This window comes from Giraffa tippelskirchi, chromosome 5 (assembly GCF_054371585.1).
Source record: "Giraffa tippelskirchi isolate mGirTip1 chromosome 5, T2T-mGirTip1v1.2.pri, whole genome shotgun sequence".
Taxonomy (NCBI): Eukaryota; Metazoa; Chordata; class Mammalia; order Artiodactyla; family Giraffidae; genus Giraffa; species Giraffa tippelskirchi.
The window spans coordinates 45,520,769-45,548,727 of NC_137279.1; the positions used below are offsets into that span (position 1 = coordinate 45,520,769).

Genomic DNA, 27,959 nt, shown 5'->3' on the forward strand with positions numbered 1-27,959 from the left:
ACATATGTAATGTAAGTAATAATGTCATGGGAACCCAACAGCCATGGGCTTCCCTCATGGCTCAGCAGGTAAAGAATTCGCATGCAATGCAGGAGACACAGGAGACGGGGGTTCAATCCCTGGGTCAGGAAGATCCCCTGGAGAAGGAAACAGCAACCTGCTCCAGTATTCCTGCCTAGAAAACCCCAATGACAGAGGAGCTTGGCGGGCTACAGTCCAAAGGGTCACAAAGAGTCGGACACAACTAAGCACTAGGCACGGCACAGCATGACAGCAGAACTAAGAGTCTGTAGAGAGAATAAAAGAGGGTTAAGAACAGAGTAGGGATGAGATACAGTCGCATGCGGTGGATATCAAAAGACAATGTGCCAGTAAAAGAACACTCCAATACAGGAATGACCCAAGACAGTCAAATGTCAAGGAAGCCTAAAGATGTGCATCCTGCAAGGGCTGGTAGCTCATCATGTTAAATGATAGACACTCCTATAAGGCACAGTAGTAAAGCCCACTGAATATGGAAAAAGGACATAATCAGCTGTAGAGAAAAGTTTTATCATTTCTAAGCCCTAGTTAATCATAAATAATCACCACGAGGAACATAAAGACTATGAACCACATTTTCATACCATCAATTTTATGATTTTGGAACCGTACCTAATATTTATTAGAAGAAATGAACACTGTATATAAGTGAATAAAACACTGTATAAAAGAGTAACACATTAACTATTCATTTCCAGCAACAGATAACTTTTAAATAATTTATTTTCATATGAAAACATTCCAAGTTAAAAATGTCTCAATAATACATGTTAAAAAGAAAAGAGTTCTTTTCATTAAGAGATACATGAACATGCATAAAGAATGGTGTAACTTCTGAGATCTGCTCCCAAATAATTTAGAAAGTAAAGGAATAGGTGAGTGTATAGTAAAATAAAATTGGCTATGAGTTGGAAATTTTTAAAGCTGGTGTTGATTGCATGGGTGCGACTATTACTACTTTGGTACATGCTTAGAATTTCTTCTTAATAAAATATTTTACTACCTAAGAGTAAACAGAAACAAACATTTGTATTTATCCCAATCCCACAGCAAATAATTCTTATAAGGTTCTGAAATTAACCTCAAACTGTCAAAAGGAATAGAAATACAATTTTTATATGAAGGAAGGTTGGAAACTTGGCTTATAAAATATATAAAAGGGAAAGGGGAGACAAAATCCACCTTAAACAACTTATAGAATCTAGCTCTGATTTCATGAAAATTTAAATTTTAAAATGCTATAGACTGAAATTTTTAAATATTTAGAATTAAATCATGAAAAATAAATGTTCTGCTTCCTCCAGAAGGTTAAGATATATTTTTTCATAATACACATTACAGGATAATTAAATTACTTACAGTAAAAGATCTGTGACAATCTTACATAGTGACTGAGGTAGGAGACTATACCTGTTAAAACTAAACTTGCTTTAAGTTATTCTGATATATTCTTTCCTGTTTCCTAATTTCCACTATACCAGTTTTTCCACCTAAGTTTCAATTCATTTCATTGTTACTTATTCCAGGAGTCTGACCCCAACTCCACACAGCAGTCATACTGTAGCCACCCACAGAACCCTTTGTTATCCCTATCATATTAAGCAGTTCATTTTAGCACCATGAAGGAAAGGATCATGTCTTTTAAAAAAATTTTATTGAGACACAATTCATATACCATAAAAAATTACCATTTTAAAGAATACAGCTTTTGTTTTTAGTATATTCACAAGGTTGTATAACCATCAGCACTAACTTCAGAACTTTCCATCTTCCAAAAAGGAATGCCTGAACCCATTAGCAGCTTTTAGCTCTCCATTCCCTCTTTCTCCTCGCCCTGACAACCATTAACCTGCTTTCTGTCTTTTATGGATTTGCCCATTCTGGACATTTCATATAAATGGAATTATATAATACGTGGCCTTCTGTATCTGACTTTTTTCACTTAGCAGAAGGTTTTCAAGGTACATCCATGGTAACAACGTATATATTTCATTACTTTTCCAACTAAATAATATTCCATTTTATGGATTATTCCACATTTTATTGACTCATGTAACAGTTACTGGACTTTGGGTTATTTCCACTTTTGGGGCTTCTATGAATAATGCTACTATGAACACTCATAGACAAGTTTTTTATAAACATATGATTTCAACTTTCTTGGGTATATACCTAGATATGAAACGGCTGGGTCACACAGTAACTCGGTTTAAGTTTTCAAGGAACTGCCAAACTGTTTTCCAAAATAGCTGCACCATTTTACAAACCCATAAGCAGTATATGAGGGTTAAAATGTCTTCACATTCTCACCAACACTTTTTATTGTCCATCTTTTTGACTAATGCTATCCTAATGGGTGTGAAGTGGTATCTCCCATGATTTTGCATTTCTCTGCTGGCTACTGATGCTGAGCATTTTGTCATGTATTACCGGCCATTTGTGTATCTTCTTTGAAAAAAATGTCAATTCAGATCTTTTGGCCACTTTTAATTTGGGCTATAGATGATTTATAAAAATTCTTGATATACTCTGGGTACCTTATCAGGTATATGATTTTCAAACATTTTCCCCCATCCTGTGGATCATTTTTTCACTTTCTTAAGACTGTCATTTGACACGTTTTTAATTCTGATGAGGTCCAATTTTTTGGTTTTTCATTGGTTGCTCGTGCATTTGATATCAAATCTAAAAAACTATTGACCAGTTCAAGATCACAAAGATGTACTCATTTTCTTCTAAGAGAGGTATGGTTTAGTCGCTAAGTTGTGTTCAACTCTTGTGACTTCATGGACTGTAGCCTGCCAGGCTCCTCTGTCCATGGAATTCTCCAGGGAGAAATACTGGAATGGGTTGCCATTTCCTTCTTCAGGGGATTTTCCCAACCCAGGAATTGAACCCGGGTCTCCTGCATTGCAGGCAGATTCTTTACCAACTGAGCTATGAGGGAAACCCAAGAGATGTATAGTTGTAGCTTTCATGTTTATGTCTTTAATCGATTTTGAGTTATTTTTTGTATACAGTATGAAGTGGGGATCTAAATTGATTCTTCTGCGTGTGAAATTCCAGTTCTCCCAGCATCATTTGTTGAAGACTATCCTCCCGCAGTGAATGGTCTTGCTACCTTTGTCAAAAATTTACCAGAGTTGTATAAGTTTACTTCTCAACTCTCGATTCCCTCTCCTTGACCATACGTCTATCCTCCACATGCCTTTGACTGCACCTACCTAGCACAGAACCTGAAATATGGAAGCACGCAATAAAGATTTAGTAGGTGAATAAATAGCCTTTTGTCAACAATAAAATAATTGAAGTGTGAGCTGAGCAATACCTTAAGGAGCATTATCCTATCCCAGCATTTAAAAAGCAAGAAACTGAGACCTAAGAGAGGTTACCTGATGAGATCAAAGGAGAAAAAAAAAATCACTTAAGAGGCAGAGGCAGGATCAGAATTCAGTTTTCCCAACTTTTGGTACAGGGCTCTTTCCATAATACCATGGAAAGTGGCTTCTCAACTAAACTGAACTGCCTAAACATATGCCAATGTGTCAGCCTATAAAAACCAGCATATATTAGAAACAGAGATAGGCATGTATCCTAATACTTAATCATAGGGGAATGCTTCATAAGCATAATTCACCAAAAAGCCTTACAATCAAAATGGGGCAGGAAATAATTAATATACCACTGAATGCAGTGTTTCCCTCTAGACGACTGTCCTCTATTTCACTCTCAGCTCAAGAACATAGCTAGTCACACTTTTAGTCCTTAGATTATTTTAGACAGAAGAAAACCATTTGTGTGACAGTAAAAATTATAAAGCAATCAGGTGCCTAGTTCCATTACCCTGCTCTCTTTACCATTTCCCACCATCACTGTGATGCTTCATTCACTACTAAGTGCTATAAAGAATGCAGAAATAGAGCGATCATCATAAATTTAACTTTCCTTTACTCCCCAGGAATTAGTCTGCATCTTTCCAAAAACCAGAGAAATTTTAGAGCTGTAGAACAGAAAAATAAAGGGAAACAAAGAAACAATTACAGAAGAAGCCCTCTGAAAGATATATGCGGGGATGTATGATTTGAGGTAAAGGAAAAACACTAAGTGTTCAAGCCTAATACTACATTTACATGTACAAGGAAGGAAAATGCTGTCTGTGCAAATGCTGTGTATGCAGTATGCATAAGCAGACCATGAATTTTCTTGTCGTCAAGAATATATTCGGCCTTCAGTTTAAACTACAGCCTCTTCTCAGATCACCCAAGCACAGTTAACCTGACCTTTCATGGTATGCCCACTCTTTGTCTTGCACATCTCCATCACTATAATGACTAGAGTGTATCTTAATAGTTACCTCACATGTTTGTCTCCCTTTTAAACCATCATTGCACTGAGGGTTGAAATCATGTGTTTTTCGTGTTGTGTTCAGTACAGAATCTAGCACTTTATAATTCTTTGTTGAATGAACATTTTCAAAATGTTTTGTAATCCTGAATATATCTGTTCAAAAGCATCAATAACAAGAAATTTATTCATTCTTGCTGTGATAATTCCCAAACATTACAGTTCACACATATACGTCACACATATATACAGTTCTCATATATACTTCCCTATACAAACTTCAGAGCTGGTCAATCTGCTAAAAAACAAACAAACCTAACTCAATATGTTTACCGCTGAATGTTGTAGTTGCTGGCCATCTCTACTATAAGGCAATTTTATACTCCTAGCAAGCAACACACAAAAAGTTCACGACTCATCCACTACAAGCAGCATGATCTAGTATGGTGACATATAGAGGAGATGGGGAACCATCTCTATAGAAGCACGTAAAGGAATTCTTGAGGGCAAGACATCTTATGTTCACCAAAAAGAACTACAGATTAAGCAATAAGGTAAAATGGTTGTCAAATACCGGTGTACTGGTAAATGTAAAAGGTTTAGAGTCTGAGAGTCCTAAGATGTGATTCTAAAATGTACCTCCACTGTGACCTCTTTAGGAAGGTGACTTCAACTTCTCTGTGCCTCTTTCAGTACCTCTACTAAAACTCCCTTTACTAAAAATATTTCTCCCAATAGATGTCAATGTTTCTAGTTTCATCATAAGGAAATTCTGTTTGGATTTTCAAAAGCCTCATTTAAACACAAAATAATCTGCTATTCAATCTTTCAAAGATAACCTGTCAAAAAATAAAAGGAAAGAAACCAAAAACAAAAGAAACAAAGACAACCTGTCAAGGCCCTATGGAGGATAACTCCTTCAACTAAATGAGGAGGTTGAAGGAATAAGGAAATAGAGTGAAAGGGTCCTAGAAACAAACTTTTTCTGCTTTATAATTGTACAGTCAGCCTCTTCTAACTACATACCACTACATACACTCACAGAAAATTTGTAAATTCATCAGCAAACCAGTATGCCAACTCAAGGTTATATTATTAAGAGGTGAAATTTCTGTTTTCAAAATTAAAAAGATAAGCCCCAAACCACAATTTAATCATGTATTTTTAACCACTACTACCATAAAAAAAGATGTACTCTGGGATAAATATTTCTTCTATGTTCCCTCAAACTGTTGACTATGTGTTGAGTCACAGAGTGAATTTTGATAAAATCATACAATATGGCATGATAGCTATGTTATATAAATAATAAACTTTGTATTAAAAAAATAAACCTTAAAACCATTCCATTCTTTACAGACCTGACCAAGACAATGTAATGTCCCAACTTAGACTTCAAATTTATTCCTCTTACTAAGGTGCAACCACTGCCACTTTTTTTTTTTCCAATTTCAGCCCAAATTCTCAGTCACTCACCCGCCCGCCATCTTATGAATCCTGTGCTTCCTCTCCGCCTGTGGGCTCCACCAAAGGGGACTCTATAAAGTAAATGTGGAGACAATTATTGCCAAAAGTGAAAGATTGAGAGATTCTTAATAGTTTTAGAAAGGCTAATAAGCCCTTGATTCATTAACTTAGAGAGGAGAAAGTAAATCCCACAAGCTAGAGGATAGGAATAGATTATAGCCCAATTCTAAACTGTCAAAATATGTCAAAGATTCAAAATGCTTGAAACAGAACTTTTGAAAATCCAGCAAAACAAATTTAGCGGTATTTGTGGATAAAGATAAAAATGATACTTCTGCTTTCTTGGGCTCACACAAAAACTCATCCTTATCAATGAAATCAGAGAAAAGAACATAAAAGATTTGAAAAACAATTAAGAACTGCATTTAAAGGTCATACACATATAAAGAATATTAAAGGTTCTCTTTTCTTCTACTTTTGGCATTTTATGCTACATCTATAAACCTGACATTTGCATCCATCTTCTCCTTGCCTCTTGATAGAGTGAATAAAGCATCTCTCCATCAGCAAGCCTGCAATCCTGCCCTGCTTCCTACATTTCTCTTCGTGATTAATACTATCACATATTCTCCATCAATGAAGAGCAAAATCGCCAATTCTAGTTTTCCTCCATTACATAATATGTAAAATTAGGCCAAGTCAAAATGATAGTGATGACAATAGAATAAACAAACACATCACTTTTTATGCTAGAAGCACAGTGCTAAATGCCTTCCATTAATTATTTCATTTTCAAAACCACTGCGTAAGATAGCACTATGGACTATTTGTGCCCCCCTCAAATTCATGTTGAAAATCTAACCCCAAATGTGATGGGGTCTTTGGGAAAAATTGGGTTTAGATAGGAACACAAGGGTAGAGACCTCATGATAGAATTAGTTCCCTTATAAGAGACATCAGAGAGTTTGTCTTGTCTCTTTCCACCATGTGAGACACAAGGAGAAGGTAGGTATTGCCTGCAAGCCAGGAAGAGTTCTCACCAGAACCCAAAAATGCTGACACTATGCTCTTATACTTCGTAGCCTCCTGAACTGTGAGAAATACATTTCTGTCATTGAAGCTGCCCAGTCTATGATATTTTGTCGTGGCAGCCCAAGTCAATTTCCCATTTTACTTTGCGACCCCATGAATTATACAGTCCACAGAATTATCCAGGCCAGAATACCGGAGTGGGTAGCCGTTCGCTTCTCCAGGGGATCTTCCCAACCCAGGGATCAACCCAGGTCTCCCACATTGCAGAGAGATTCTTTACCAGCTGAGCCACAAGGGAAGTCCAAGAATACTGGAGTGCATAGCCTATCCCTTCTCCAGCAGATCTTCCCAACCCAGGAATTGAATTGGGGTCTCCTGCATTGCAGGAGGATTCTTTACTAACTGAGCTATCAGGGAAGCCTAAGTTGAGAAAACTATGGCTTAAACAGGCTAAATAACTTCTCTACAGAGGACCCAGGCTACAGTGGTAGAACCAGGACTTAAATTGGGCTTTTAACTAACACTATTCTTCTGATATCTCCATAATACTGAGTTCCTAATATTTATCATCAAATATGTTATGTGCAAGAAATCAAAACAACGTTGCCCTAAAAAACTCATACATCTAATCATATATTATAACATACGGAATGCCAAAAGTATGAATTCCTCCAGGTCTGGTACCCAAGAAATGTCTACTGAAACAAACAACAATAATACAATATGATAAGTGTTAGATGAATAAAGTCAAATAAAGTAACACAAAGGTTTCCAGAAGGAAACAATTTCAGGGGTAAGACAACTACTATGAGACGGAGTATGAGAAAAAGTCATAAATAAGTGAAATGCAGTCAGAACAGGGTACAATTAATACATTTGGAGGGAATTTTTCAGGGATTACTAGTAGACATTATATATAAGCTTATATATAAGTCTCTCCAAAAGATGACTAGAATCTCACTTTTGAAATAAAAGACTGTTCTAAGTTGAATGGACTAGATGGACAGAAAAATGGAAGTTTGAAAATATAGCTGGGGCTGTTCCTTTTCAATTCCATATTCAACACTGTAGCTTACAGTATAAAATATCCTAACAGATGCCCCTGTCTCTCATCGCTTCCTTTTTCAAACCACTCTACAGAAAATATAAAAGTAATCATCCTAAAACACGTATCAGATTGGCTCCTTGTTCAAAAACATTCGATAGTCCTACTCTGCCTACAAGATACTATTTAAATTCCTCAGACTAGAATGTTAGGCCTCTCACAATCTGTTCCTGTTTTTTTTTACTTTCCTTCCCAATTCACCTTGAGTCATGATTCCTCTACACTGAAGCTATACTTGATTATCTGCTGCTCCTGAACAGGCCCTATTAAAAGGTCTGTGGTGCATCTTAAGACCCATGTAAAAGAACTTCCCTGGAAGTATAACCTTGCCTATTGTCTCATTTATTACCCTCTGTCATATGTCAGTTACATTCCTGCATGAAGGTCTCCATTGAAGACTACAAGTCATTTGAGAGATGGCCTCTACCCTACATGCAGAGTTATTAGGGAAAAAAAAAAATCTAAGCATATCTTTGTGTCTCTATGTGTGGGTACTATGTAAGGAGCTAAACATTAAAAGGCAATATGGTTAGGGTAATACTAGACAAACACAACGAGTATTACACAATTACCTAACTCAGCCTGCAGAGGTGCACAATAGCTTTCCAGAGAAGAAAACAAACTGATTCTCCAATGATAAATATGAGAAGACATAGGTAAAACATACACAGGTATGAAACAGTGCCACTTGTGAGAACTACAGGACAGTCAATGTTGCCAGGGTATAAAATATGGAGCCAGAAGTGGCAAAGTATAAAACTAAAGAGAAAAAAGGCTTCACAGTGTGTTGAAAAACATTTTATGTCGTGGGCCAGTGGTTCAGAACTAGTAAAAACTCCGAATTTGTACTGCACCAAAACCAGGTGGAAGTTATACTGGAAGACAAGTTGAATTCAACAGATAGTATTTTCACATGTCGAAAATCAAACAGATTAAAAAGATACACAGTAAAGAGTCTCTTCATAGCTTTGGGACCTGCCTGGGTCATATTATTCTTCTTGGGGAAAACTGTTAAGTTTCTTATTTTTCCTTCCAGAGTTCCTTTATACCAATAGAGCAAATAAAACTACACAATCTATTTCCCTCCTTTACACAGGAATTACTCTATACAAGTTCTGCATCTTCCTTTTTCTTTTTAACAACAATGATTTTTCCATGATTTTCCATATAAATACTATTCTTCCTATTCCTTTTCAACTGCATAATATTCCACTGTACTGCTGCTGCTAAGTCACTTCAGTCGTGTCTGACTCTGTGCGACCCCACAGATGGCAGCCCACCAGGCTCCCCCGTCCCTGGGATTCTCCAGGCAAGAACACTGGAGTGGGTTGCCATTTCCTTCTCCAATGCATGAAAGTGAAAAGTGAAAATGAAATCGCTCAGTGATGTCCAACTCTTAGCGACCCCACGGACTGCAGCCTAACGGGCTCCTGCGTCCATGGGATTTTCCAGGCAAGAGTACTGGAGTGGGGTCCATTGCCTTCTCCATTCTACTGTATTACCGCATCATTATTAACCTATCCACTATTTATGGACATTTGAGCTTTTGTTCCACTCTATTACAATATATTGTTTTGGTTGACATATACGAAAAAAATCAAACCTTACACATATATGAGCAGAAAAGGGAAGAAAAACAATAATAAGGTTTTCTTTCAGATTATTGTGGACAATCTCCAAATCTTTTGCTATTACATACAACATTTGTATAAACAACCCTGTACATATATCATCACAAAATGTGAAAATATACCTGAAGAATACACTCCCTGAAATGGGAATATACATTTGTAATTTTGATATATATAGTATCAAATTGTCCCTAGGGAGAAGGAACTAGTATTGATTTCCTACCAACAAAGATGATCAGTGATACTGACTGGTTCCTCAGAGGAAGGGAAGGATCCTCGGGAAATCTACTCTTCAAAATTATAATCAAGGAAGAAGAATCCAGAAGAAGCATGAGATAAATAATCAAACAGGTCCAAAGAAAAAACAAGAATTATGAGGTTCTGTAGGACAAGTAAAAACAGATGATTCTTCTCTAGGGTCAAATACATACCAGGGAGATCTAATAATTAAATAAAGACCTAAACTATAAAACTTAATTAAAGCAGTATGATAAGTCATGGAATAATAGAACAAATCAAGATAGTATAAAAACAAACTACTGAAGAATAAAGATAATTAAGAATAAAAGAAAGATAATACTATTTCCCATGAAAAGGAATCAGAACTCCCTGGGAAAATGGTTGATTCCAAACCTGGGAAACTATATGACAAGCCTGGAATATTTTATTGTGTCAGAAAGTCTTCACAAATTGATGGGAACATGTCAAAATAATATAGACCTAACTTTTCGGGGGCTTACAGGGGCCAAATCCAGGATAGTTTGAGAATTCAGAATTAATAATGATAGTAAAAGACTATAATCCATTGAGTAAAATAGCACCCATAAGAGAAAAATTTCCTGTAATGAAGTCAATTAAAATGAAAAAGGAACAGTAAATTAGAAAATCACCATGTAATAGCTGACCCAAACAAGAGCCATAATTGAATGCTGAAACTGGTGGGCCAAAGTTTGAGGAATACCCAGATATTTACACTGTCACAAAGTGTCACACCACAAGATTCTTTCTAATTACAGAGGGAAAAATAATAACCTTACAATGGAGAACAGTCTCGGTAGACACCACTGTAACCAGTGATCAAAGTTAACATCACCAGGATTGGGACAAATCAGTTCCATGTGCTTCCACTGCATTACTAGACATCATGAAGTCACATGACTCTTACATAATGATCCAAGAATTTTTTGGAGACGGAGGGCTATGAAGATTATTACTGGCAATATTTGGATGAAAACAGCATTGTGTCAATCTTAGTTTCTTGATTTTGATAACTGTACTTTAATTATGTAAGATCATGTTCTAGTTTTAGAAAATAAAAGGGTCATCATGTCTCAAATGGTTCAGAAAATAAACATGTATTTGAACCTAAGTATCTTTAAAATATTTTAAGTATTTCTAATAAATATATCGATGTGGAATGAGGGACAAAGCACTGGGACACAGAGGAAATGAAACAGAGGAGGAGGAGAGAAGACAATGCAAATGTGGAAAAATGTTAACATTTGAGGAAAGAGTAGATAGATTTCTCTGTACATCCACCTTACGCCTGTTCATATTCTTTGTCCATTTTTCTATTTATATTTTTCTTAATGTTGTATGGACACACACTACAGTAACAGTGTTAATCCTTATTTTTCCCAATATGCGATGTCTTTTGTTACAGATTTAATTTTTTAGTTAATTTATTCATTTTAACTGGAGGCTAATTACCTTACAATATTGTGGTGCTTTTTGCCATACATCAACATGAATACTTAAAAAATTCTTAATGCTACAATAATGGCCATGTTTGGAGGATGGGGTTATGGACACTTTATTTTTTAAAAGTTTTTCAATTTACCTGTATTTTACAAATATTCCTTAAGCAACTATTATTTTTATAATGAAAAAAGGGTTATATGTTTATATTCTTTAAAATAAGTAAAATCCCAAAAGATATGTTCATAGAATCTGATTCTAAAAGTCAAAAGGATTTATTCAACAATTTCTCTCTTAACAGTCTTTGGAGACAAGAACTAAGTCAATCATGAAGAAAAGTAAAGAGTTTGAGACTTGCCTTAGATCAAGTGGTATTGATCTATGGTACTGTAAAGTGGTATTGGCATAGGAATTTTTTAAAACAAGCTAAAAGAGTTAAGTACAGAGAGCCCAGAAGCAAACTCACATATAAAAAGAACAATATGATGGATTATTCAACAAACGAGACAATTACTATACTTTTAAAAGAATAATAAGATTAGGTCTCCTTCTAAACACACACACATACACCGTAACATCCTTAAGGTAGATTTAAAAAAGCCTAAGTGTGAGATAACTATTAGGTATTTTATTTTAAAGCGTAAGACACTCTGCACTTCCCTGGTAGCTCAGACGGTAAAGAATCTGCCTGCAATGAGAAAGATCTGGATTGGGAAGATCCCCTGGAGGAGGGCAAGGAAACCCACCCCAGTCTTCTTCCCTGGAGAATACCCATGGAGGAAGGAGCCTGGTGGGTCACAGTCCATAGGGTTGCGAAGAGTCGGACACAACTGAGCGACTAAGCACATACATAAGACACTCTGCTAGGGAGGCTCCAAGATAGCCTTTGGTGATCCTCTCACCTCGGTATTCCAACCTCGGTATAGTCTCCTCCCACAAAGAACAAGCTGAGTGATGTCTGTGACTACAAAGGATAGATCATAAAAGACTTAAATTTCCAGTTATCTCCTGGCTCACTCATGCAGGGAAAGTCAGCCTCCAAATTATAACACTCAAGTGGCCCTGGTAAAGGATCACATCAAGAGGAACTGAGGCCTCCCACCAAAAGCCTACAACAACTCACTGGCCATCTGAGTAGGCTATCTTTAAAAGCAAGTCCTCCAGCTGTAATTAAGCCTTCAGATGACTGAAACCCTGACCAACACCTTGACTACAACCTTATAAGAGACCAAGATCAGAACCACCCAGACACACTGCTTTCAGAAGTGAAAAGGAATAATAAATATTTGTTCTTTTAGGCAAATAGGTTTTGCTGGTAATTTGTTATAGTATGTGTATGTATATGTGTGCTCAGTCATTCAATGGTGCCCAACTCTTTGCAGCCCAATGGACTGTAACCTGCCAGGCTCCTCTGCCCGTGGAATTTTTCAGGTAAGAATACTAGAGTGGGGTGTCATTTCCTATTCCAGGGGATAGTCCCAACCCAGGGATCGAACCTGCATCTTTTGTGTCTCCTGCATTGGCAGGCAGACTCTTTACCAGTAGCACCACCTGGGAAGCCCCGATTTGTTATAGAGCAACAGTTAATTAATAAAAAGACTATTATTATAACCTCAGTGTAGGAAAGGAAGTTCCTAAACATGATACTAGGAGCAAATTATAAAGTAAAACATTGTCAAATGCATCTATATTGAAAATGAAAATTTTTGGTACAAAAAAATTTTACTACACAACAACTAGAAGGACAAGCCACAAACTAAAAGGAACAAGGGGGATGAAACAAAGAGTAGAAAAGGCAATTTTAAAAAAATAGGAATTAACATATGAAAAGAACTAGGACTGCCATTAATAACCAGAGAAAATCAAATTTAAAATACTAAATACCATTTCTCATGCATCAGAATGACAAAAATTATGTTTGGTAAGATGACTAGTCTCACAAACTGCTGGTGGAAATAAAATGTTAACAACCACTTTAGAAAATATAGAAAATCTAGTAAAGGTGAAGGCTGAGCATACCCTGTGCTGTGCTGTGCTTAGTCGCTCAGTCGTGTCTGACTCTCTGCAACCTCATGGATTATAGCCCACCAGGGACAGAGAATCCCTCTGTCCATAGGGATTCTCCAGTAAAGAATACTGGAGCGAATTGCCATGCCCTCCTCCAAAGGATCTTCCCAACCCAGGGATCAAACCCAGGTCTCCCACTTTGTAGGTGGATTCTTTGCCATCTGAGTCACCAGGGAAGCCCATTAATACTGGAGTGAGAAGCCTATTCCTTCTCCAGGGGATCCACCCTAAGATCTAGCACTTTTCTACTTGCAATAAAAATTTCACATATACACAGGGCATGTACAAAAACATTTGTTACAGCACTGCTTGTAATAGGGAAAAAATTGGCAGCCACTTAAAGCTCTTCAACAGAACAGTTTTCTAAAGTGTGGTTTATTCATGCAAAACCACATAGCAGTGAAAATGAAGAAATCACAACTCCATGTATCAATATAAATATACCTTAAAAACATAACACTAAAAAAATAAACCAGGCTGTAAAGGCGATCAATGGATTTTTCAGCAGAAACTGCAGGCCAGAAAAAAAGTGGCACGATATATTTAGAATGATTCAAGGAGAATACCTACAACCAAGTGCTCTACTCAGCAAGGCTCTCATTCAGATTCGATGAAGAAATCAAAACCTTTAAAGACAAGTAAGCTGTAAGAATTTAGCACCACCAAACCAGCTTTACAGCAAATGTTAAAGGAACTTCTCGGCGAAAAAGAAAAGGCCACAACTAGAAATGAGAAAATTATGACAAGAAATACATCACTACTAAAGGGAAACATGAGGCTTCCCTGGTGGCTCAGATGGTAAAGCATCTGCCTACAATGTGGGAGACCCGGGTTTGATCCCTGGGTCGGGAAGATCCTCTGGAGAAGGAAATGGCAACTCTCTCCAGTAGTCTTGCCTGGAAAATCCCATGGACGGGGGAGCCTGGTAGGCTACAGTCCATGGGGTCGCAAAGAGTCAGACATAACTGAGTGACTTCACTTTCACTTTCAAAGGGAAACATGCAGTAAAGGTAGGAAATCAAGGACATACACAAAGCTAGTAGGGAAGTTAAAAGAGAAGAAGTATTAAAATCATCTCTTTCCACAATAATGGATACACAGAACAATTAGATGTAAATATAATGTCAAAAACAAGAACTGTTTAGGGGAGGAGAGTACAAATGCGAGGTTGTTAAAATACATTTGAAAGTGAGAGATGAGTAACTTAAGATAACCATGTGTATATACAGACTGCTATACAAAAACCTCATGCTAACTGCAAACCAAAAATCTATCACAGATATATATACAAAAAAGAAAAGGGAATCCAAACATAACACTACAGATAGTCATCAAATCACAAGAGAAGAGAACAAAAAAGAAAGGGGGAGGCTATAAAAACAAATTCAAAACAATTAACAAGTCAGTTGAACTGAGGTAGATGAACCTAGAGCCCATTAAACAGACTGAAGCAAGTAAGAAAGAGAGGAACAAATACCATATATTAACTCATATATATGGAATCTAGAAAAACGGTTCTGATGAACCTATTTGCAGGGCAGGAATAGAGATGCAGACATAGAGAACAGACTTGTGGACACAGCAGGGGAAGGAGAGAATGGGACGCATCGATAGTAGCACTGAAATATATACATTATCATATGTAAAATAGCTAGCTAGTGGGAAGTTACTACATAATACATGGAACTCAACCTGGTGCTCTGTAACAACAAAGAGGGGTGGGAAGGGGGTAGGGTGGGAGAACAGTTTAAGAGGAAGGGTATATATGTATACTTATGGATGATTCACGTTGTTGTATGGCAGAAACCAACACAACATTGATAATTACCTTAAATGTAAATGAACTAAATGCTCTAGCCAAAAGATTTAGATCGGCTGAATGGATGCAAAAATAAGACCCATATATATGCTGCCTACAAAAGACTCACTTCAGATCTAGAAACACAGAGACTGAAAGTGAGAGGATGGAGAAAGGCATTCCAGCCAAAGAGAAATCAAAAGAAAGCTGGAGCAGCAGCACTCATATGAGACAAAACAGACTTTAAAACAAAGACTATTATTTTAAAGACAAAGACTGTTAAAGACTACTATTATAAACAGACAAATGGACACTTTGATGACCAAGGGATAATCCAAGAAGATATAACAATTATAAATATACATGCACCCAACATAGGAGTATCTCAATATAGAAGGGAAATATTAACAGACATAAAAGGAGAAATCAACAATAATACAATAATAGTAAAGGACTTTAACACCCACTTACATCAATAGACAGATCATCCAGATAGAAAAACAGTAAGGAATCACCTACCTTAGATAACACATTAAACCAAATGGACTTAATTGATATACAGAGACACCAATCCACCCAAAAGCAGCAGAACACACATTCTTTAAATTGTACATGAACTTTCTCTAGGATAGATCACATGCTAGGCCACAAAACAAGCTGTAGTGCCTTTAAGGAAATAGTAATCATATCAAGCACCTTTCCTGACAACACTGTAAGACTAGAAATCAACAACAAGAAAAAACTGCAAAAAAACCCACAAACGCATGGAGGCTAAAAGTATGTTACTAAACAACCAATGAGTCACTGGAGAAATCAAAGAGGAAATCAAAACACCTAGATACAAATGCAAACACAACAACCCAAAACCAATGGGACACAGGAAAAGCAGTTTTAAGAACATTCATAGTAATACAAGTTTACCTCAGGAAACAAGAGAAGTCTCAAATAAACAACCTAACCTGAAGCAACTAGAGAAAGGAAAACAAAACCCAAAGTTAGTAGAAGGAAAAAAATCATAAAGATCAGATTAAAAAATCATAAAGAGAAGAAATAAATGAAATAGAGACTACAAAAACAACAGAAAAAAATCAACAAAACCAAAAGCCAGTTCTCTGAAAGGATAAACAATATCGATAAACCTTTACCCAGAGTCATTAAGAAAGAGAGAGCCCAAATCAAACATGACAGAAATGAAAAAGGAGAAGCTACAAATGACACCACAGAAACACAAAGGATCATTAAGAGACTACTACAAGCAACTATAACACCAATAAAATGAACAATCTAGAAGAAATGGACAAATTATTAGAAAGGTATAATCTCCCAAGAATGAATCAGGAAGGAACAGAAAATATGAACAGACCAATTACCAGTAACGCAATTCAATCAGTAATCTAAAAACACCGAACAAACAAAAGTCCAGAACCAGATGGCTTCACAGGTAAATTCTACCAAACATTTAGAGAAGCATTAACACTTATCCTTCTGAAACTATTCCAAAAATTTGCAGAAAAAGGAAAACTTTTATCCCCATTCCATGGAGCTATCATAACCATGATACTAAAACCAGACTAAGATATCACAGAAAAAGAAAATTACAGGTCAGTATCACTAAGAACACAGATGCAAAAATTGGCCTAGGTACCCAACTAACAGAATTTGTTATACCGTACTGTACTATAAAGCTGCAAGATACAAAATTAATATACAGAAATCTGTTGCATTTCTATACACTAACAATGAAATATCAGAATGAGAAATGAAAGAAACACTCCCATTTACCATCACATCCAAAAGAATATAATAGCTAGGAATAAATCTTCCTAAGGAGCCGAAAGACCTGTGCCCCCATTATAGACACTGGTGAAAGAAACTGAAGATGACACAAACATATGGAAAGATAACATGTTTCCGTATTGGAAGAATCAATAATTGTTAAAATGATCACATTATCCAAAGAATCTACAGATTCAATGAATCCCTATCAAATTACCAATGGCAATTTTCACAGAATTAGAACAAATCATTCTAAATTTTGTATGGAAATACAAAAGACCCTAAATAACCAAAACAATCTTGAGAAAGAAGAACTGAGCTGGAGGAATCAGGTTCCCTGACTTCAGACTACACTACAAAGCCACATTCATCAAAACAGTATGGTACTGACACAAAAACAGATATACAGATCAAATGAAAAGGATAGGAAAAAAAAGAAAAGCTCAGCAATAAATCCATGCACTTACGGTCAATTAATCTACAATAAAGGAGGCAAGAACATACAATGAAGAAAAGACAGTCTCTTCAATAAGTGGTGCTGGAAAAATTGAACAGCTACATGTAAAAGAATGAATTAGAACATTCTCTAACAACATACACAAAAACAAACTAAAAACAGATTAAAGATCTGAATGTAAGCTCAGATACTATAAAATTCCTAGGGGAAAACACAGGCAGAATATTCACTGACATAAACCACAGTAGTATTCATTTGGATCCATCTCCTAGAGTAGAGAAAATAAAAGCAAAAATAAATATATGGGACCTAATTAAACTTAAAAGTTTGTACAGCAAAGAAACCATTTTTAAAACAGAAATGAAAACCCAAAGGGAGAAAATATTTGCAAATGATGTAACCAACAGGGGATTAATTCCCAAAATAAACAATTCACATAGGTCAATATCAGAAAAACACACAATCTAATCAAAAAATGGGCAGAAGAGTTAAATAGACATTTCTCCAAAGAAGACATACATATGCCCAACAAGCACATGAAAAGATGCTCAACATCACTACTTATTAGAGAAATGCAAATCAAAACTACAAGGAAACCTCACATCAGTCAGAATGGCCATCACCAAAAAATCTACAAATAGTAAATGATACAGAGGGTGTGCAGAAAAGGGAATCTTGCTTCACTACTGGTAGGCATGTAAATGCGTGTAGCCACTACATGCAGAGAAAAAAGCAGAGGCTCCTTAAAAATCTAAAAACAGACTTACCACATGGTCCAGCAATCCCACTCATGGGCATATATCAAGAAAAGAGGAAAAGTCTTAATTCAAAAAGATACACACACTCCAATATTCGTAGCAGCACTATTTATAATACCCAAGGCATGAAAGCAACCTAAGTGTCCACTGACAAAGGAATGGATAAAGATGATGTGGTGTGTGTGTGTGTGTGTGTGTGTGTGTGTGTGTGTGTGTATATAAATAAATATGACGATCCCCTGGAGTTGGAAATAGCAACCCACTCCAGTATTTTTGCCTGGAAAAGTCAATGGAAAAGAGGAGCCTGGTGGGCTACAGTCCATGGAGTTGCAAAGAATCAGACACAACTAAGCACATAAGTACATACAATCGTATATTATTCAGCCATAAAAAAGAACGAATTAATGCCATTTGCAGAACATGGATGGACCTAGAGATTATCATACTAAGTGAAGTAAGAGAAGACAGAGAAGTCAGATTTCACATATCACTTAAAGGTAGAATCTAAAAAAAATGATACAAATAAACTTATTTACAATATAGAAGGGCTTCCCTGGTAGCTCAGATGGTCAAGAATCCACCTAACAAAGCAGGAGACCTGGCTTTGATCCCTGGGTTAGAAAGATCCTCTTAAGGAGGGCATGGCAACCCACTTCAGTATTCTTGCCTGGAGAATCCACATGGACCGAGGAGCCTGGCAGGCTACAGTCCATGGGGTCACAAAGAGTCGGACACGAGTGAGCGACTCAGCACAGCATAGCACAAAATAAAAATAGACTCACACTGAAAACCACCTTATGAATACCAAAGAGGAAAGGGGGAGTTATAAATTTGGAGTCTGGGATTAACAGATACACATTACTACATATAAAATAGGTAAACAACAAGGACCTACTGTATAGCACTATATCCAGTACCATGCAACAACCTATAATGAAAAAGAATCAGAAAAAGAATACATATATATGTATATATGGATAACTGCGTCACTTTGCTCTATACCTACAACTAACACAACATTGCAAATCAACCACACTTCAATTAAAAAAAAGAAAAAAGCTGAAGAAGATATTTACAGATGGTATTGTTTATACAAAGTTTGAAAACATACTAGTTCTATTGTTAATATATGCAAGTTTACAAAAGAAAAAAATTTAAATATAACTGTATGAGAATGGTAAACAGTGAACTAGGTGTACCTTTGATAAGCAGGGTAAATGGAGATGGGAGTAATACTAGAGAGGGATGCATAAACTGTAATGCTTGATTAATAAAAAAAAAAGAACCTGATACTAAAATATAACAAAGCTAGAAGATGAGTATTTCAGTGCTCATTTTATTATTCTCTATACTTTTTTGTTTGCTTTAATATTCTAAAACAGAATGCTTTTAACCAAAATATGGTAGCTAAGACTTAATATTTGCTTAAAAAGATCAAAAGAGAGTTTTTACAAATTGATAAGACAACCCAGCATTACTTCAGTGAATACACAAATGGCATGCAAAAATAACAAAGTCGGAAACTTTAAATACATAGCAAATAAATACAGACCAAAATGTACAAGGTCAAGCTCATTAGTAACACTTCATCCAAAAAATATCCACTGAGTGTCTAAAGGTCCAGGTGTTATTCCAGGCTCTGGGAACACAGTGTGAACAATATAACTCATACATGAAGTTCATATTCTCAAAGGTGGAGGCAGTCAATAAAAATACAAATAAAAAGTCAAGTGTTGGTAAATGCTTTGAAAATAGAACAGAGATGAGAGAGGAAGAAAAGGATACTTTGGGTGGTCAAAGACTCTAGAAGAAGTACACTTGTCCTGCGAAGTAAATAATTAAAAATCCTTCAAAAAGGTAAGGAAAATGTGGAATACCCAAGTGCATAAGGCCTGTCATGAGGGCAAATAATCCATCTGAGGAACAAAATGATGAATATGTCTGAACTGCAATGAATGAGGGGATGAGTACATGAGATGAGGTTAAAGAGGTACATCAAAAGGAAATCTAGGGTAGATCAGCTTTTAATGGAGCCTGAAGCTTATAAATTGGAGGAAGAGAATACAAAACTATGAAAACAAAATTAAATCCTAAATTGAGTATTTCTTTAGAATGTGAAAGAAAACTACAATAAATTACAAAATTTTAAAAGTTCTCAAGCACATCAAACAATCGTAAACAATGACATATTTTATTAGTTCCCTGGCACACCTTTATTAATAACTTTTTCTACATATCTTGGTTGTATTGCACTTGATTGCCTCTTCATGACAATGATTTTATAATATTTTCTACAGAGAGAACAGTTCAGTCTTTTATCTAGAATAAGAAAGAAAGAAAGTGAAGTTGCTCAGTCATGTCCGACTCTCTGCGACCCCAGGGACTGTAGCCCACCAGGCTCCTCCGTCCATGGGATTTTCCAGGCAAGAATACTGGAGTGGGTTTCCATTTCCTTCTAGAATAGAGAGTGAAATTTCGTTTTTTTATAACTGATAGTTTAGGGAAGTTTCTTTCAGCTTCACCACTGCCTCTTGGTGATACCACATGAACACTTCAAGTTACCAAATTTGTGAAAACTTCTACATTTCTTTCACATATGGGTTGTAAGATTAGAAGAATGTACAAAAAGTTTAATGGCCAGTCTTGGTTTCTCCTCCATTATCCACATTCCAGTCCTGACTGAGTGACACAGGACAAGTTCACATCACCATTCAGCCTCTGGTCCTGTAGGTTCATATGAGGATGCCAGCTGGAAAGCATTCTTAAACTAGGTTGGCCCACAAGAACTAAACTATATGCGAAAACCGCAGCAAATCACAAAAATGTATCCCACACATCTCTCCTTAGGATTCCAAAACTGCCTGAGTCCACTCCAACATACCTGAAAAGAGTGGAAGGTATGACAGGGAGGAAGTCATTCTAAAACTATAGGGGCTTAACTAATTTAGGTCCAGTCCAAGAAACAGCCTACACAAGCAAGAGACATTAAGCTTTAATAAGCTTCATGGTAACTGTGGTGGTGGTGGTGTAGTCGCTAAGTTATGTCCAACTCTTGGGACCTGCCTCTGTTCAGATCACTCTGACCCTAAAAGATTACTGACAGCAGTTTGGATTTTTTTTCTTCTATAGGAGACAAGAAACCATTGGAGAGCTTTAATCAAGGTATTTGAGTTATGTTTTGACAACACACTGGGAAAGTACTGACCTAAGGGTATCCTCTAACTCTGTTCAAAAAGGGTGCGTGCTAAGTCACTTCAGTCATGTCCAACTCTTTGTGACCCTATGGAATGTAGCCCATAGGGTTACAGGCTCCTAGGGTTACAGCCCATAGGGTTACAGGGTTACAGAGGGACAGGCTTCTCTGTCCATGGAATTCTCCCAGCAAGAATACTGGAATGGGTTGCCTGCCCTCTTCTCAGCCCTGGGATAGAATTCGTGCCTCCAGCTTTGGCAGGCAGGTTGTTTACCACTAGCACCAACTGGGAAGCCCTCAAAAAAGGGGTACTCAAGCACAAAGTAGACCAAAATTATGCTTTCATATTCTGAAAAGCTGTATTTCCTCTTTCTCCCCATCTCTGGGTTTAAAATTCCAGGATATACAAATCCACTCATCTCATGATTGCCCTCACAATCTCTACCTGAGAAGAAAAATAATTCCTCAAGTTACAAGTTTATAATTGAAGAGTATAATAGCTATACAAATGCAACTTAAAAAAGCAAAACACTCAGCTACTGAGTTTTCTTCTACAGCTATTTTGAAAATGAAGGCACTTTCCCCATTTCTGGGGAAATTTCTGTTAGCCCCAATTCTGACAGCCTGGTCTCTCCAACAATCGATTCAGGGAGATCTCCTTTCGGCATAAATAAGCAAAATTTAACTAGCAACTTAACGACAAACAATTAATAACTCAGTATCTAACAGATACGTATGCAATAAGTAAATAACAGCAAACCAGTCAATCATGAACCCTGAAATTATTAAAAGCACTGAGGGTGGAGATAGCAAAAATGATTAGAAGCCGTTGAACCAGAAATGCTGGAGGGTGACAGCATTCCTCAGTCCTGGAAACTCACTCACAGTTCTTCAATCCATGCTTTGAAAAGCAGTGTCATGAAACAGTACAGCAACTTCTTACCACACAAAATATTCCTGCTACGGAAATGCGAAAGAAAAAGAAGCTGCAAAGAAAAGGAAATTAAGGAATGCAAAAGGGCGGAGGGGGCACATGAGAACTGATTTGAGAACAATGTATAATGTAACACACACAGAAAAGCATAATTCAGACAGATACACAAATTTAGGAGTGGGAGACAGAATAAAAGTACTGTTGAAAGTGACAGTGAAAGTCACTCAGTTGTGTCTGACTCTTTGCGACCCCTTGGAATTCTCCAGGCCAGAATACTGGAGCGGGTAGCCTTTCCCTTCTCCAGGGGATCTTCCCAACCCAGGGATCAAATCCAGGTCTCCCGCATTACAGGCAGATTCTTTACCAGCTGAGCCACAAAAGTACTGTTGGATTAGGTTAATCTGGGAAATGTCATATACAGATTCCATCACTTGACAAATATTTACTGGTCACTCACTTCATGCATATCTAATCTACATGACAGCAGTGGAAATGGAAAGAAAGCCTAATGAACATTAAGGAAAAAGTAAGCTATAGGCATTGGGGCTATCTACGGTTGGAAAGACAACGGAAAAGGTCAAGGACGACTGTGGTCATGTAGAAAAGGAATAAAACAGTAAAATCAAATAGAAAAGCTGGGAGGTATAACTACTTTGGAAGAAAAGGTTAGTCTGCTTTCAGACAGGTTGAATTTAAGATAGCTGGTACCATTTTTCATATTAATTAGTCATTCCCATGTCCATTTAACTGATTTATCACAAGAATCAAGCCCATCATCTGACCTATAAAGGATTAAGATGCATAGATTCTACAGTAAATGCTAGACTTTTGAGACAGTATTCAAAAGGTATGGGCTAGATAAGAATATTAACATTAGTCCACCGTTTTACAAAAGGTGTCCCATGACACATTAATCATCCTCTTCCGAACATGCTACTGCTACTGTCTCTGACACTCTCCCATCCCTTCAGATCCCACCTGAGAAGTTTCATGAGGAAAAAAAAAAATGTGTTCAGAGAATTTCACAAAGCATAATTATTTTTGGAATTCCACAACGTACACTTTGGAGAACTCTACTAAAGAAACCTTCTATTTTGTTTAGTCTAGGTATTTCCCAAACTTATTCAAAAGAATTTAGGAGGAACACCTACCCATAATGACTTTGGGAAATGTTATACAGATAGTAAGCTACTTGAGGGCACAGCGAATTTCTTATTAATCTTTGCATATTCACCACACCTAACGTGGTATGAAACAAACAGAAAATAATGTATGCTGAAATACACAACTACCTAAGAGGATTTATATAAAAGTCACATACATTGGTCCTTTTCTAAAATATATTCCAAAATATGAAGGATCATCCTATGTTTCTTATAAAAGTTCTTTATATAGTTCATAAAATCTCTACCATAAATTAATCATGAGTATATTATTCCAATACCACTGGATAAAAGCATACTTTGCTTCCAAAATTAAGTCTATCCTCAACACACGTGAAGACACCTTTGACTCATAACAATCAAGTATTCAAAACAGAGCATTAAGTAAAAGGGCTTTGTAAAAACTGTTAAGTAATATATAACAGCAAACTATTACTCCACATACTCAGTAAATTATGTGCACTGGATGAAAAGCATATGCTTTATGCAAATAGAAAGGGAAAAAGTGGAAACAATGACAGATTTTATTTTCTTGGACTCCAAACCCACTGTGGACCGTGACTGTAGCCATGAAATTAAAAGATGCCTGCTCCTTGGAAGGAAAGCCATGATAAACCTATACAGCATATTAAAAAGCAGAGATCATTTTGCCAACAAAAGTTCACAGAGTCAAAGCTGCAGTTTTTCCAGTAGTTAAGTATGGATGTTAGAGTTGGACCATAAAAAAGGCTGAGCGGAGAAGAACTGATGCTTTTGAACTGTGGTACTGGAGAAGACTCCTGAGGATCCCTTGGACAGCAAGGAGATCAACCCAGTCAATCTAAAGGAAATCAACCATAAATATTCATTCATGTAAGCACTGATGCTAAAGCTGAAGCTTCAATACTTTGGCCATTTGATGCGAAGAACCAACTCATTAGAAAAGACCCAGATGCTGGTACAGATTGAAGCCAAAAAGAGAAGCAGGCAACAGAGGATAAGATGGTTAGGTAGCATCACTGACTCAACGGACATGAATCTGAGCAAATTCCAGGAGATGGTGAAGGACAGGGAAGCCAGGCGTGCTGCAGTCCATGGGGTCACAAACAGTCAGGTATGACTTAAGAGACTGAACAGTACAGCATAGTATGTTAATGATGAAGAAAAAGAAGTAAATAGTGAAATGTTTTCCCCTTACCTCTTAATCAAATCAGGTAAAGCTAAATAGTCACTTATTCCAGTCCCCTTCCCACAATAAGGAGAAGAGGAAGAAAAACATTATGTCACTGGGTGGGGGAAAGGTGACATAATGAACAAAATGAGCCCCTCCAGGCTTCATTCGGTAGCTCAGGGCCAAATGAATCAACATGTTTATCTACTAATACAGCTGAGCTCCCTTTACAGTATCATGCACTTGAAAGGAAATGAACTTTTTTAAAATGAAACTAATACAAATAAGAAAGTTTTTGCTTTTTGTTTCTGCAAATTTAGTTAAGCTCTTTGTTTATAAAGACCAGAATTACAGAATAAATCTTTCGTTGTGTCAAAATGTTTATTCCAAACTGACAAAGATTTAAGAAACTTGGGCTCTAAAACATTTGATCTAAGGGTCAAGGACAGTCTGACTTCTTAGTCCTGCCAACAGTTTTTAAAAGTTGCTTCCTGTACTAGGGAATGTTCACTGTTCTTGCACAAACAATAGCAAAAGTCATTTATACAATCACCTTGATTTTTTCCTTTCCTTTTAGATTCACTGCTTCGTAAGAGCAAAGGCTACAGTTAATTCTAGTTAAGTATTTTAAGTTTTTATTTTATTTTGATTTTTTATTAACAATAGCAAAGGCTATTGTTAATTCTAGTAAGTATTTTGAGTTTTTATTTACCACTATATTTCTACTCATTTAATATTTGTTGAGAAACAACATGAATTTATTCGTTTTCTCAAAAAATACATCCTGAATGTCAGTTATGTGCCAGACATTAGAGATGAAAGTCAGCAAAAAAAATGTGGTCACCACCCTTCAAGAGCTTTCAATCCAACGGGGAAAAAAAGATATAAAATCAGAAATATATATATATACAAAATTCAGACTATGAAGAAAACACCATGGAAACAAGATCTAGCCCAGGGTGGGAGTAGGATTCCTTTTGTAGTGACAACTGAACTAAAATTAGCATAACAAACATCAAATACAATTTAAAACACACACATACACACACATCTCCCAAATCATGCTAGGAATAAGAATGTCCACAACTGTCAGGAGGAAAGGGTTTACAAGAGCAATGGTAAGATCCATATGACTTTGAAAAAAATAACAGCAATAGCTTCATGTAAACAGCCCTAAGAGAGATCACTTATCTCTGCAGGAAGAAAAACAGTGGCTACTCCTGGTACATTTCCAATCAAAAACAGGTTTCATAGCCAGAACTATTTTCCAAAGAAAAAGCCAAACATCAGCTATAAGTCTGGTTACTTTCAAATAATCTCAAGTCTTCCAAACACATTATATTGAGTTTACAACAACACATGTTTCCCAAGCCTTAACACCCTATAAAACACAGGTTGCAAAAAAGATAACTTCAGCCTCAAAGATCACAAGATCACATAATGTTAGAGCAGAAACAGATTTCTAGATGTCATCTTATAATAAAACACTTTCACTTTTCAAATCAGACATGAGACCCAAAGCGGGGAAGTAACATACACAGCCATCATTCATCTAGTCAGTAAGGAAGCGGACTAGACCTTGGATTTCCTGAGTCCCATTCCTATGCTCTTTCTACAGTATTAAAAGAGCAAGTATATCAAGTGACAAGGAAAACAAGTGTAGCAAATAAATAAGGCAAAATTTTAAAAACATAGGAATTCCTTTTGAAAAATGTTAACATACCTTCACTTGACACACACTTCCCTTAAGTCCCCTCCTCCTTAATGTTCCCTCTTACTACATACCACAGAAGGGGAAAAGTGAAGGAAACTTAATATTCACTGACCCTATAGGGTCCAGGAGCCAGGTTGAATGAGTTATCTAATTTCATTGAATCATTACAACTACCCTCTGAGCAGTATATTATTAATCTCATTTTACTGATTTAGATTCTATTTAGATTCGTAAACAATAACTTATTCAAGGTTACAAAGCATAAAAATGGCAGAGGCAGGATCTGAATTCAAGTCTTAATGATTCCAAATCCATGTAGCCACTTTAACCACAAAAAAATAATTTTTCGTAGGAAAATATTACACAAAGCAGTTGAGTCTCCTGGAGCACTCACCAATGGCCATTTAATTGTTGATTAAAAGTTTTTTAAAGTTAAGTGTGAGAACCTAATGACCATTTATTACATCATTTTAAAAGAAAGTACCAAGTTTTAAATAACTACTCTATGAGCAAACTTTAGAACACATTCTTAGCTGAATATTGTTTGTATTTTCTTTTGAGCATCCTTTTTAATCCCATGTAACTGGTACCCAAAAAAGCACCAGCTATCCATTCCTTATAAAATTATGATTTACAAACAATAGGGAGAAGGGTGCAATGCATGACCACTTAAGAGAACCACATGAAAACAAAAACTATACTTTGAGAATTCTGATTTTTCCCCTGGTGGATAACCCATGAACAGCTTCAATCAAGAGTATTCTACTCAAAAAATAAGAACCAGTAGTGCAAAAAATAAGAACCAGTAGTGCAAATAAAGCAAAGTACATAACTGAAAGACCGATTTCTGATCACACAACTATCCATACCATAGGACTAAGTTTCTGCTTTCCCAATTCTGCTAAATCTACATTAAGTTCTCAACTTCCAACAGTTAATATCTTCTGTCTGCTGTCATCTCTCATCCAGTTCTCTTGACCCTCATTACCCTCTCTTTATTCTCATGGATTTTTCTTTAGTTTTCTCTATCATTTTGGTGGGGAGAGAGAAGACTATTAGAGGAATATTTTTGAGGTTTTCTTTTGATCCCTATGGTGTCTGTTTTCTCCCAATACTCCAAGCATCATTTCCCTTCTCCACGTCTTTATTTCTGTTTGCTTATTTTGACCTCTTTTTTTTTTAATGGAGGCTTTCCCCAAATATCTGATGGTCTTGGATTCTTAGTTCATAGTTAAGAATAAGGTTCTGGGGAAAAAAAAATTGATTGAAAGATCTGTGTGAGGGAACAGGGCTTGTCAACAGATGGAATTTATACTGGGTGAGCCTACCAGTACCTGAAGACAGCTGCAGAATATGAGCTGGACAGACGAAGAGGAAGCCAAGTTACGAGTTCCAGAGTTTGGATGCAGGTTTCCCTTCATTTTTCTGTTTTACATAATCAGCCATCCACTGACCCTGGTTTTAAAATGCAGGTACTTCTTCAATGTTATAAACAATGTATCTTGGTCTACTGAGACCAGGATTGGTGGTGAAGGGAGTCACTTACCAACAGGATACAAAGGGAGAGAACCTAAGGATTCCACCTAAAAGCGTAGACCAATCTCCCTGTTTTCTGCTCCACTTCTGATCT

General features: G+C 36.5%; 1 protein-coding gene across 17 annotated transcripts in view; it reads right to left on the minus strand.

Moving 5' to 3' along the window:
* The window catches only part of AKT3 (AKT serine/threonine kinase 3), a 290,227-nt gene that overhangs the window by 222,788 nt on the left and 39,480 nt on the right, over positions 1-27,959 (minus strand). For 6 of the 17 annotated variants that reach the window (XM_081490267.1, XM_081490263.1, XM_081490260.1 and 3 more), the window contains one exon: positions 5,863-5,924. The exons of the other annotated variants lie outside the window; for them this stretch is intronic. Coding sequence is in view for 2 of the 6 variants with exons in the window: in XM_081490260.1 (XP_081346386.1) it covers positions 5,863-5,924 (62 nt within the window). In the remaining 4 variants the exon portion in view is untranslated. The remainder of the gene's footprint in view (positions 1-5,862; positions 5,925-27,959) is intronic. 17 annotated transcript variants of the gene reach the window in all.